General features: G+C 39.1%; 1 protein-coding gene across 1 annotated transcript in view; it reads left to right on the forward strand.

The window, feature by feature from the left end:
- LOC121331788 (connector enhancer of kinase suppressor of ras 2-like) overlaps positions 1-13482 on the forward strand; it is a 165394-nt gene that overhangs the window by 85171 nt on the left and 66741 nt on the right. The window contains exons 6-7 of the mRNA XM_041396540.1: positions 6137-6178; positions 8643-8762. Coding sequence (XP_041252474.1) covers positions 6137-6178; positions 8643-8762 — 162 coding nt within the window. The remainder of the gene's footprint in view (positions 1-6136; positions 6179-8642; positions 8763-13482) is intronic.

Genomic DNA, 13482 nt, shown 5'->3' on the forward strand with positions numbered 1-13482 from the left:
ATAAAGCCACAGTGGGAAACAGCTTAACTACTGCTAGCAGGTTATTCCAGATTAAAATATGTGTGATCCAAAATGTTTTGGGGACAAGTTCTTAAAATATATACAAATACATCCAGAACCTGCACTGTGGCTTTTTCACTGAAAGGAGAGCCAGCAGCATGAAAGTTTTGTATTGTAATACACAATATACATCCAGAACCTGCACTGTGGCTTCTTCACTGAAAGGAGAGCCAGCAGCATGAAAGTTTTGTATTGTAATACACAAGTTTTGTGTTGTAATATACAAGCTTTTTATTGTAATATACAAGTTTTTTATTGTAATATACAAGTCCACAAGTACATAAAAGTAATTTATCCGGTCTTTAGTTCTATATAATATATAGACTTATAGAATATCCTGTGTTGGAAGACACCCATCAGAATCATCAATTCCAACTCCTGGCCCAGCACAGACACCCCAAAAATCCCACCCTGTGTCTGAGGGCATTGTCCAAACACTCCTTGAATCAGACTTGGAGCTGTGACCCCTATAAAAATTAGAATAGAATAGAATTAATATAATACAATATTATAATAACAGTCTCTAGCAATGCCTGCCCCTGTAGTGAGACAAGAGGTGACACACAGGTACTGAAAGACTGAGGGTAAATGAATTTTACAAATATTTACAATGAGCTGCTCCCCTTGTGAGCAGATAAAATATTGATGAGACAAAAAGTGTTACTGCAATATGGGAAGAGGTCAGAGAACAGGCAGGCCTGTCTTGGAATGAAGAAAAGGAAAAAGATGAGAGGGTTGAAGGAGGGAAAGCATGAAGAAAGCTTAGCTTAAGCTCCAGTTTACAGGGGCTTTAGGCTGGGCCTGTCTCCAGTGCAGAGGACTCCCCTGCCTCCCTCTGTCCTCTGCTGCCACAGATTTCCAGGCATCCTCCCAGCAGGCCAACCACAGAACTCAATTTCAAATGCTTTCTGGAGCAGTAAGGCAGTAGTAGTAGTTCTGAAAACTTTTTCCCCCTCTTCTTTAAGTCTATTTCAGTTCTTGGAGCTAAAGAACTAAGGCTGATAAATATGTCATTGTGTTTTACACTATTATCCTTAATTTATAAAATTTATAATAGTCAGCTTTATTCCTCCTGGAAATCTTGTCCTTTATGCATTTTTGCAGCAGAAAACAAAGATCCTTTTTCTCTTTTCTTAGTTTAGAAATTCCTATGTCGGCATTTAATTATTTATGTATCTTTATTAAGCTTTCTCTTACAAGGTGCTTATAGCACCAGGCTATTTTTGATTTACAGACTAAGCAAAATGAACTTCTCTACAGTAGAAAAAGTTCAGATTCTGATTCTGTCCTTCAGCTGATATTGCACTTTGTTTGTGTGAGTTTGATTTTTCCCTGTGGTCCAGGTGAAAATAGAGTAATTTTGAATTGCTGCCTCCACTTCTGTTGTTCATGTCCCAGCTTTTGGCAGATGAGATTCTGTTCTCCTCTGCCAGCAGTAGTTTGGTTCTTTTATTTTTTCCAGTCCTTCAGCTCCAGTCCCACAGCTGTCCTCCTTTTGACAACTTAAAAACAATCTTTTAGCATAAACTCCAAGTCATTCCAAGATGAAAAATGCTTGGTTAGTGCACGGGTTATGCTTTAAAAATGCTTCAGGTTGCAAATCAAGTTTTGTCTTTTCTTTATCTTATTGTCAGATCTGGCTTGTGTGATGGTTGTCTATTAAGTTCTTTTTATGTTATATTAAACTAAGCACAAGAAAGAGCACATAAAACCAAATCAGTCATAGAGGGACAGCTTTGCTGTCACTAAATCTGAGAAAAATTGACCTTAATGTGTGAAAGCAGAAATGTCTCACCTAAACAAGAGCTGCAGGCTCAGCTGTAGGATGGAATATGAAATGAAAGGCATAACTAATAGAAACCTGGCTCTCAGATCCTTTCAGATGCTCCTTGTTTTATGAATTATATACATTTTAAATACCTCCTTCAGCCAGTGTGAAAGTAGCAGTCAAGGGTACAGATCTGGCACATTAAGTGAGAAATGTCTTTGGCATTTTGTGCAAATTGAACATGGTTTCTGTGCACAACTTGCAGCTGCCACTCCAGGTGAATTTTCTAACAGGGGACATTACCCTGTAACCTTAGTTTAATATAGAAAGTGCTTATGAATCTTCATGCTCAAATGTCCTGTGTGCTCTGAGTGACATTACCTTGAATCAAATTTATTTTAATGTATTATTATTTACATACCATGCAAGTGCTATGATGAATAGTCACTTATTTAACTTTAAACAGCACCTGCTCATGATGGTTAAAAGAAAACCTCATTCTCTAATTTCAGAGGAGATTTACAGCTGTCCATTTCTGTTTGAAAATGTGCTTTTTTCTGCTCAGTTTCCTGAACCCTTTTGATCACCTCCACTAAGTTACTGTAAAAGAATTATGTCATGCACAGAGCTGCAGAAATATCCTGATTTTGAGCTGCAATGTCCCATCAAAATGTGTTTATAATAATATGCAGAAAAAGCACATTAAATAGGGTATTGAGGTGTTTGAGCTCTCTGCTGCCTTCAGCCCGAGCTACAGCTCAGTTTCAAGGTTCACTCACTCTCCTCCTCTCTGAAATGGGATCCACCAGAATCACTGAACCAAATTTGGGGCTGGTCATGCTTTAGCACCAAGGCTGCCCTGAGGGAAAGGCAGAGGAACTGGGGAAGGATAGCTTTGGATTTTTGTTTTTGTTCATAAAATGCAGCCATTGGTTAATTTTTCATTGAGTAGAAAGAGTTCCCCAGTCCTAGAGGCAGCTGGGATTCTAATTTTTCTAATTATGTCCAAGATGTTTAAATCTGAGGTAGATGCTTCTGATACACCTGAAGAACAGACTTTCAACAAAAAGAGTCTTTGTCTTACCAAAGGATGTCAGCACAACTCAGCCTAACTTTTTTCAACAAAAACCAAACAAAATTCTGCTTGTTCTTCCCTTCATTACTGTCTAATTAACCTCACTGAGATACATTCAGACACCCTATAACGGTTTTTGCCCTATTTTTAGCCAAATGCTGTGTTTAGGATGCAGCATGGTTTTTCTGCTGTTTTAAAGCCATCTAGTTTGCACTGGAACTGATAGGAATTGTTATTTCTTAGTAACTTCTGTACTTGGTGTGAATTTTAAACCAGCCTCCCCTGAGAAGGTGGTTGGACCAGATAACCTCCAGAGGCCCCTCCACCTGAATTATCCTGTGATTCAGCAGCTGCCATGCAAAACCTGGGTGTTATTTTCAGTTTGAACTTTGCAGACTTCAGCTTTCAGCCCCTCCATCTTATTTTGCTTGCATTTGCTAAAGAACGTCACATCAAACATCTGTTCACTCTTTTCTAAAAATACACTCTGATCAAGTCTCTACCTCTGAACCAAGTAAAATGAGTCAGTTCTGTGCATTTGCCATTGTATATTTGCCTAATTCCAGAGTGATCTCTTTCTTTTGAATCCTGAATTTTAGAAGTATTTCATTTTATGCATGCCAGCAATGTATTTTGAAATATCACTTTGTCATATCTACCACTCAAAGGCTGCTGTAGAATTTTCCTGTGGTGTTGTGGTGGAAATGCTCCTTTACAGGGTTTTAGTTTCTTTTCAGTAGTTGACTAAACTCATGCTGTTTTATAGAACTAAGTTAATGAACTCGAATATTTTACCTTTTTTTATGTTTTAGTTAACTGTCCTCAAGAACTTGCCATAAAACACTCTTTATGTGCAAAATTTTGTGGTACTTGCATTTTTTCCTTCTTTCAGAATTAGAAATTGGAATTTTGTCTAGTGTGTGGGTGAGCACAAGTCCCACTGACCTTTTCTCTTTATGAATATGCAGAGGAGCAGTTTCACTTTATCAGAGACAAAGGTGGGCTGCACCTTTCAATTCTGAATATTCAGGACAGTGCAGTCCTTGCCTGGTTTGTAACACTGCTCCCTGTGAATGGTTTTGTAATTCCTGGGGTTTATCCTTTTACAGAGGGGAAATAGAACACAGCTACTAATTTAAAGGTTTTTTTAAACTTTAAGAACAAATATTTTTGTCATCTTGCTACTGGAGAACATAGAAAGAATGTGACTATAACTATTATTTATTTTCTAAGAAAAATACATCAACATCCTAAAAATAGTAGTCCTGGAAGATTATTTTTTTAATGAGATCCCTAGTGCATTGCTATGTATCAGAGAAAAATAATCAGAAGGGTATTGTGACCTACATATCTTAATATTTCAGTGTAACACTGCAAGTGCTTTTAGCCTCTCAGTTAAACTAGTCTGATGTATTTTAAAAAGAAGTCAATATGCATCTATTTTGGAAGGAATCCCAAAGCCATTAACATTTTTCATGCTAATGTAATCTTGAATGTGCAACATAAGTACAGCTAACATTAATTCTGCTCTACAAAACAGTAAAATTTCAGTTTTACTATACATAAGTCTTCTATTCTTTGACCTGAAGTAATTAAGTTTGTTCAGAGGGAGGTTCATATTGTATTTCTAGCACAGAAATTAAAGGAATCATTTAGACAGGAACATTAGCTCTGGAGCCAAGCTGGAAGCCCTGCTGTGATCATTTTGTTCTCTTGGTACGTGGAGGGTTAAAAGGAGATGGTGGATGAGCTGTTTGAAGTGTGCAAAACTTGTAAGGAAAACTGCCTTGGGCATTGCCAGCCAAACTGACTAATTGAATTTTTTTTTGTGCTCTAGAAAATAACAGTATGAATACAGAGGAAACATCAAAGGGATACTTGACCATGAAATGCTAATATAAATTCTTCTGTGCTGCTTGGTACTCCCAATCTTCTGATTTTGACTTTCTTATTCTGTAGCAATATTCTATAAACTGTAGTCACTTAGAAATTAATTGCTCCACAGGTGTAACAATACTCCAAAATAAATATTGACCTTGAGAGCTGAGGGAGGGGCAGTTCCTTGGGCTGAGGGTTTGGAGGAGCTGCCTCAGACGGGCTCAGGGAAAAATCCTCAAAGGGACACCCAAGGGACAAGGTTTGGGAGCTGGATGGGAGCAGCCAAGGGTTTGGGCTGCTGGAAGAGGGGAGCAGAGAGCTCCAGAGGGTGTCCCAGCCCAAACTGAGCATGCAGGGTACAGGGAATGAGGGGGTTGGAATCGTTCTGAGCGACATTTGAAGCAATTAATTCTTACTGCTAATATATTAAGATGCAGTAAAAAGAGGAAATCTTGAGAAATACAGGGAGTCTTAAACTGCTTGAAGGGAATCACAGAATATTCTGAGCTGGAAGGGACCCACATATCAAGCCCAACTCTTAAGATAAAACCCTCAGCCTTGGTGCTGCCATCACCAGGCTCCGACCAACTGAGGGAATCTTAAGTTACTTGAAGGGACCTTTCAGGTATTATCAGTAAATTAAATTTTACTTGGAAATTTATTCAAGGAAAAAAACTAAATAAAGAAGACCGGTTTTTATAATTATCCCATATAAATGATCCCATATCCATTAGTGTAGAAAGCCTTTTCCAACATGGAAGAGCACTTGGAGAAGGATTTAACAATTTCCCAACATGATAAGGGAGAGGGAGCCTGGCCAGGGCTGTGCTCAGAGGGAACCAAGGCTTGGGGAAACCCTCTTCTAATCTCACTCTGCTTGGAATTGATATTTTAATGTATTTTCCTTTTTATTTTCTGTTTTAGCAGACTATAACCTGAGATTTGGGGTGGCAGGAGGAGGTGGGGCAGAGCTGCAGGGGATGGGTCAAACCCCTTTGCCACAGCTGTGTCTCCATTTCCAGGGGGTCACACTGAGGGAAATTTCAAACATTAATGAGTCATAGAGGCAGTTTAGCAATTTGTATGCTTTGTTTCATGAAAGAAAAACAATATTTCAACCCCTGTAATAACACTAAAGCAAAAAGCAAGGTAAGGGTGACACTGAAATGATGGAGTGTAAGATTGATATTCTTAAAATGACAGCTAAAATAGGAAAATGACCACTCCAAAAGTAACAATTCTTAAGGTTCATCAGGAATATGTAAGATTATTACCAGCATAAAACCTTCTTTGACTTCTTAATAGGAAATTTAATGTGACATTCATTTAATTGGTTTTGTTCTGTTTTACCACAGGATTGTACGGTGTATGAAACAGAAAATAAAATTCTTCATGTGGTAAGTAATTCTGCTTTGGTATTCTCTATTTTTACCCCACATATAGAAATTATTTTTTCAAAAAATAAGGCTGCTATGGCATAATACTTACTCTTAAGAGTTCCTTACTCTCTGGTATAATTTCTGATTAATTATATCAGTTGCTAAAAATTAAAGCTCCCCACAGAAATGCTCTCTGTTATAGCTACAGTTAATTACAAATACAGAATCATGGGTTTAGGTTTAGAAGCTGCACAATATTCTGTATATGAATATTCCTACCAGAATGGTTGGTCAGATCCATGGTCCTACTGTGTCACTGGTTGTCACACTGAGCATTTTGTGCCTTCAGAACTCAAAAAAATCTGATGACAAAGGGGAGTGGAAAAACCTTATTCAAGATTATTGATTAGATATTGGCCTTTAAGTTCAAACACTTTATATTTTTCTGGTACCAACACAGAAACCTGTACTGACATTGAGATAAAGCCCGTGGTGAAAGAAACTCTCAAAGGATTTACAAGTTCAGATAAGCTTTTGACAAGCTCTGCCCAAGTGTCTGACTCTTTTTCTTCTTTTTTTAAAGCCTTTTGCACATACTCTGCTTCCAGCAGGGATTAAAATCTGTCATAAAACATTGATGTGCTGTTAAATTTAGAAAGCGTGCAGTGACTTTTAGAGGGGAAAAAAAAAGCTTACTATAGCAAACCTGGGTATGAATAGAACTTTTAAAAGCACCTGATACCTTCTGGGATTTGGGGTGTGTACACACACATACACATATTTTTATCTTTTTTATAGTTATTTATTTTTATTTATTTATTTATTTGCACCTTTTAGCCCACAGTTCTGACTGTGGCAGGGACAGCTTCCATAAACCAGGCTGATTTGATTGAAAACTTCTTTTTTGTTTGTTTTACTAAAGGAAAAAGTATTTCCATGAGGCAACTCTAAGGTTAAAGCATTACAGCAGAAAGTAGAAAGTGTTGTTCTCCCTGGGGTTTAGTCTGCATCTAATTTGGGAAAATGCTCTCAAGTGTTGAGGCATAGAGAGGTTTTCTGTTGGAAATTTTGTCAATATCTTGACATGCCAGTGGTTCAAAATGTGGATAAAAAATGTACTCACACACAGGGACACCCACTACACTGGAGATTTTTGAGATTTTTGAGTTTCTCCATCCCTGCTGGGAGAAGATGAGACCCAAACTCTGCTCAGGGGTTCTGGCCCCGAGCTGAAACTGCTTGAAATATTTGTGGAAATGGTGACCTTTAGCTGCAGCCACCTCAGTGGGATGCTTTGCATCTTGCAGCTGATAGAAAATCCAGATGCCACAGCCCAGGCTCTGTCCTTGGATTTCCAGATGAGTAACTGCACAGTGAATGGAAATCTAAACTACACGTTTGGGCAGTTAACTTATTCATTGTGACAACTTTATTTGTTTAACTTCTGTGGATAGTGTCAAATGAGATATTAGAAAGCCTCATGGTTTTGCAAATGCCTGAAACAAAACTTCCCTGAAGGGATTTCACTGGAATTTGCTATAATTAGGAAAAATGAGAGTACAGTCCCCAAAGCAAAATAGAGGCACACAGCAGAGCCTTGACCAGAAAGCCATCCTGAAATTCTGTTAAATGAATTCTTTCACATCAGGTTCAAACACTTTCGGACAAAGGCTTCTTGAAAAGAGTGTGCTTTAAGCAACAAACAGAAATTTGGCAATAAATCTTTCCACATGAGTGTTGTCTGAGGGCTCAGCTCAGCTCCCCCCTGACCTGCAAACTTTGCTTTGACAGATGGGTTTAATCTGCCAGACCCACTGCCCCTGTCCATGCAGTGGGGCTCCTGCTTTGAAGGTCTTTCTATGCATTTGCATTAAGATTTTGAGACCTTTAGCTGGAAGGCAGGATAGCAAAATCATTGCATAGTTGTGGTGATGTAGAATATCAGCTAAAGGATGTGTTCAAAGATGCATAAGAATTTTACTGCAGGAAATGGGTTAACTAAGACACTTCTCTGCCAGGGTAATTTTTAACAAAGGAAATTTTCCAACTTGAAGAGCAGAATTCACCTAATTATCACAGTTGGTAGGGATGATGTCATCATTTGGTAGCCAAAATAGGTTATTCAGTTGCATAAGACATTTATTTTGACATATTTCACTCAACTCCCATTGTATTTATAATCATAAGGATAAAGTCCATTTGGTTTGTTCTTTTATTTTTAAAGTGCACATGGAGTGGAGAAGATTACAGATACAGATATTCTTCTACAGCAGAACTGTACATGAATGTACATTTTCTTGACATTTATGGATATTTTCTGTTCCATTAACCACTTGCCCTTGACTTTCATACACCTGTAATTCTTACAGCACTAAGAAGTAAAATTATCTGTTTATTCTTGGTTAGTTCTTAGAATAAGAATTTCTTCACTTGTATTTCCAGTTGGATATGAGGGATTCTATTGACTTGTTTTCCTTTGCAGTGTAAAACCCTGTCTGGGATCTGTGACCACATCATTTCCCTCTCCTCTGACTCTCTGGTGTCCCAGTCTGCTCATCTCGAGGTCGTTCATCTCACCAGCATCATGCCCAGTGAGGGGTTGGTAAGTAGCAAAGCAGTTTCAAGTTTAGCTCTTAGAATGTTCAGCACATGCCTCAGTTCTTTGGGGTGATTTTGTTTTGAATTTATCAAGAAATCAAAATGTATTTTCATGCAATGTCCTAATTATTTTTGGTAAGCTGAATCAGATTTCTGAAGGTGGTTTGATTGAATTTATCTAAACAAAGGGGTTGTTTGGGTTTTTTTCAAATTAAAACTTGTTTTACCTAGGGCTTCACCTGTAACTGTAGGAGTGTTAAATCTGTGATCCTTCGACAGCCAGATTGCAGTTTTTGGAATGTACTGAAATAATCCCCAAATGCAAACATATACAAATGAAATTAACTAATGTCGTTCATGTGCTTTCAAAATGATGAGTGGAAAGTCTGTGCCTTGGACTTGCATAAATAGAATTATATGCCTCCCTAATGATCAGTTCAAATAAAACTTTCAGAAGTATCATCCCAGGAACAAAATAAATCTTTATTTGTAAATTGCTGCTCACTGAGCAGCCTGGTTGGATGGCTCTGGACATCCCAGCTGCTCTGCATTGGTGGTGGGTCACAGCAGTGAAACGTTCTGCAGTTACAGTTTCAGAATTATTTGGCTACAGCTTTCAGATATTAATGTACATTTTTGGGACAATGGATTTTTGTGACATTTTAGTGGTTGGTGGGCAAAGATTTCTGCCTCCCCTCTGCAGTCCCTTACTTTGCAGCCATTTGATGTTGGTGGGCTGTAGGAACATGAGGATTGTGCTTGGGAACCCAAGACCCCAATAAAAGCTGGAGTGGAGCGTGGCACTGCAGGCACTGGGGACTTCTCACTTGCCCCCCTCAAGAGCCAGGCTGCTTTTCCCAGCACAATCTCCTAAACTGCCTCCAGCGGCCTTCTCAGAATTCTCTTTATTTTTATTTTCTCCCTACAAGAAGAGTAATTCAGGAATGTTGCTTCTGGCTTGAAGGAAGCAGTCGTAGGAGGAAAATAAGGGGGAAGTGGGGAGTGAAATTGGCATCCGTGCGGCTTATCCACAGAAAATCCCCGAACTGACAAATCAAAACCCACTTGAGTGCCACTCTACACCTTGTGACATGTTTCCTGTTTGTAATTCAGCGCGATTTACAGATTTTACATTTCTGTTAGTTGAGACACTTTGTATTATTTCAACATCTTCCTCTTTGTTCTGACATTGAATAGCGACAAACGTCATATGCAAATGCTGTCAGAGTTACAAGGGCATAATTACTCTGAGGTATGCATATTAATCTGAGAATGACATATTTTAATAACATGAGGGGGTGTTGTGTGACTGCACAAGTTTACTTTATTCTTAGGCTGATTTAGTCAACAAAGAACATTACCACAGCATAAAGCACATTCAATTTTAGTTCCGTGGCATCGCAGATGCTCAGCCCAGTGTGTAATCCTGAGCACAGATACAGTTCCCTCGCTGTGCTGCTGCATCCTTATGGCCAAACATGTTCCCTTTATGGCCCAATTTCCCCTCTAGCTCTGATTTCTGGGTTAGTGCAGGGTGCCCAGGAAATACAGGTCAGTGCATTTGCAGGAGTTACGCTGTGAATATCCCGGTGCTTTTGACTTGCATTAGGATTCCTACACCCTGCAGGCCAGCACTCTGCATGGCTTTCCTTTCTATGCAGAAATAGGATGTATTTCTGCTGGTCTAATTAGGGGAAAGTTCATTGTCAGTGCTGCAGAGAAGTTGAGCACAGAACAGTGAACATTTTCCTCAGAGATGATGGAGCACCATGAGCAGAGCTTGGTGTTGCTGATGCTTCCCATGCAGTGATGGCTCTGGATCAGGCTGGTGGAGGACAGGAGTGGAATCTACCCCAAAAATAGCATTTCCTGTGGGGGACTGAGATTTCCTGGTGTGCAGGCTGAGGCAGGTGTCTGTCAGGAGCTCTTGGCAGGAGCTGCCCATGAGGAGCTGGAGTGTGATTTGAGCTGTGCAGTGACCAAGGTGAGAGCTGGTGGCTGAGATGCTGGGGCCTTTCCTGTGGTTCACATTCCCTTTTTTCCTGGTAGAACTTGAGGATCTGTGCTGGAATGATCCTGGCTGGATGGACAGGGGCTGGAAGAACCCCTGTGGGGTTCTCCATCCACAATGTGCCCGTGAGTTAAGAGCCAGCAAAAGAGCAGGGAGTGGGCACTGCTGACAGGGGACAAATACTGCAATCAAACTGCCTGGCAATTTGTCCCTTTTTTCACCCCCTTTTTCCCTTAGATGAAGTGAAATCACAGTGAATGAGTGAGTTTTCTGTGCCTAATTGTGAAGGCACTGTAACATGTTAGGTTGGAAAGTTCCTTATAATCAATTTTGCTGACACTGTGTTCTGTTTAGAAGAAAATATGAAAAAGGACTATAAATGGGAATAAAAGAAAAATCATGTGAAAAGGAAAAGAAAACATTAATCAGAATCAAATATAGAACAGAGTAATGAATTACAAATGGCTTTCTCATGATTGTATAGAGGATTTTTTTCCACAGGATATCTGCTCCATTCAAGAGAGAAATGAGCACTATTCAGTGAATGGAAAGTATTCAGAGTTCCATTTTTATCCTTATCATTCAGTCTAGGGGTTGAGGCCTGATTTACCACACTCCAGCTAAGCTCTGCAGTCCCTGGAGTTATTAATTTATTCGTGAGTTGTTTTATTTATTTTTTTATATGGCCTTCCTGAGTGCTTCACAGACACTAATTAATTCATCCTCACAACACACTTGTGAAAAGGATACTGTAATTTTAGTTTTAGAGGTAGGAAGCTAATGCACAGCAGTTGGTGTCAAAATCACTAAAAATGTGTTTTTCAAGAGCAGTTTAATGTACAAATTTTCAGAACATTTTCAGAGCATAAATTTAAAACACAGGCTCTCTTGGGTTTAAATGTAGCTCTAATTTTCAGAGCTACTGAGAACAGGGTTCATCCAGGGTTGGCACCTAGAAAACAAACACAATTATTTGTCTTTGGAGAAAAGTGTGTTGTATTGTAAACCACTCAGATTTATGAAAGAATTCAGTTATCTGGAATGATATTCAGCTGACTAAATTGCGTGTCTTCCCAAGTTTTCAAAACTCCTTTTGCAAAATTTTTATTACATGTCTTCTAATGTCTTCCCCGACTAAGCCAGGAATCCTATTGACATTGCACAAGCTCCTACATAAATGGGATTAATTTCCAGGTCCAGGTCCATGCAGTTGCTGCACGGAGTCAGAGCTCCTGCAGGGCACTGTCTGTGTGTTTAATTGTGTAAATAAATCCTGGATCATAAAGCATTTTCACAAAAGAGACTCCGAGTCTTTGGAATGTGCATTTTCAGTTCTAGCATTTTCGAACTTCCTCTCTGTGCTTTGATGAGCTTTACGTCACTTTTTTTTTTTATTATTTTTTTCCCCTCTCTAAAATACCTTCTTTGCATTCAGCTTTGTTAAAGCCTGGCCTTATCTGCAGCCTTCCCAGGACACTCTGTGTGCTGTGCTTTCCTGGCACTTTCCTGGACAAAGGAATTTGCATTGGGAACACTCGGTTTGGGGTCTGTTCCAGGTCCTGGGGACTCTGTTTGCATCCTGATCTCTGCAGGCATTTGTTGGCCTCCAGAATATATTGGCTTTTTTTCCTTTCTTTTTCCATTCCTTCTCCTGCTTCACTGGTCAAATTGGTTCCTCCTTTTCCCTATTTTGGCACTGATTTTTCAGTGGAAAATACTGAAACACACTCCATGTATTTTCTATTTAATTTTGAGGTAACTTCAAGGATTGTAAAGCACTTTTTCTCCTGAATGATAGTACTGGGTATGGTAATACCATTAATATCTGAAGTGCACAGCATAATCAGCACGAACAAGATGTCTGGAAGGCAAAGCTTTGTTTCAAACAATCAATTTGACAAACTTCAAATAAATTCCTGCACTAAGAAAGTATTAAATTGTGAGAATCACCGTTAGCTCTGGCAGAACATGCAGACATAAATTTTTAGGAAATCGAATAGAATAAAATAACTTTGTGATTTAAGAAAATTGCCTCCTCACTTTAAATTTTTTGGCTTGATGGATCCACAATAAGCCCTTGAGCCAGGAGTTTGGGTTGCTGTTGGCAGATCCTGAGCTTGCTGCTAAATCCTTGGGGATGAAAGTTGATGAAAGGCTGGAGAACCTTGCTATGATTTATCTCCTTCTGTGCCCAGAGCCAGCTTTGGAGCAGTTTTGCTGTCACATAAACAGGCAGCATTTTATTGGAGATTTTATAGAGATACAGAATGGGATCATAGAATGCTTTTTGAGGTTTGGGCCTTTTTTCCCCCCTCCTGTTCTTGGATGATTGGGGATTGTCCATAGTGAGAGATTATTACAGCCAGTATTATTTCAGATGAAACTTTTCTTTTTAATCTTCTGAACTTGATGTCCAGCTCATATACCCAGAGACCCTTCTGTGTAAGATGCAGCTTTAATCTTATTTGATGAGTTTAATGATTCCTCTTAAGCAGGAGATTCTGAACAGGGAGGCAGTTGGGGTTTTGTGGTTTGGATTTGTATCTTCTGATGTCTGCGGAATGTATTCTTCTTTCCTTCTGGAATAAAGGAAGACTTTTATCCCTCTTCCTTTCACTTTTTTATTCTTTTTCTCTCTGTTGTCTCAGCTTCCCCCTGCTGATAGAATCAGTGCAATCAGACACACTTTAATTAAGATGTATGCTGCTAATAT

Source organism: Onychostruthus taczanowskii, unplaced genomic scaffold, assembly GCF_017590055.1.
Source record: "Onychostruthus taczanowskii isolate IOZ18803 unplaced genomic scaffold, ASM1759005v1 scaffold13, whole genome shotgun sequence".
Taxonomy (NCBI): domain Eukaryota; kingdom Metazoa; phylum Chordata; class Aves; order Passeriformes; family Passeridae; genus Onychostruthus; species Onychostruthus taczanowskii.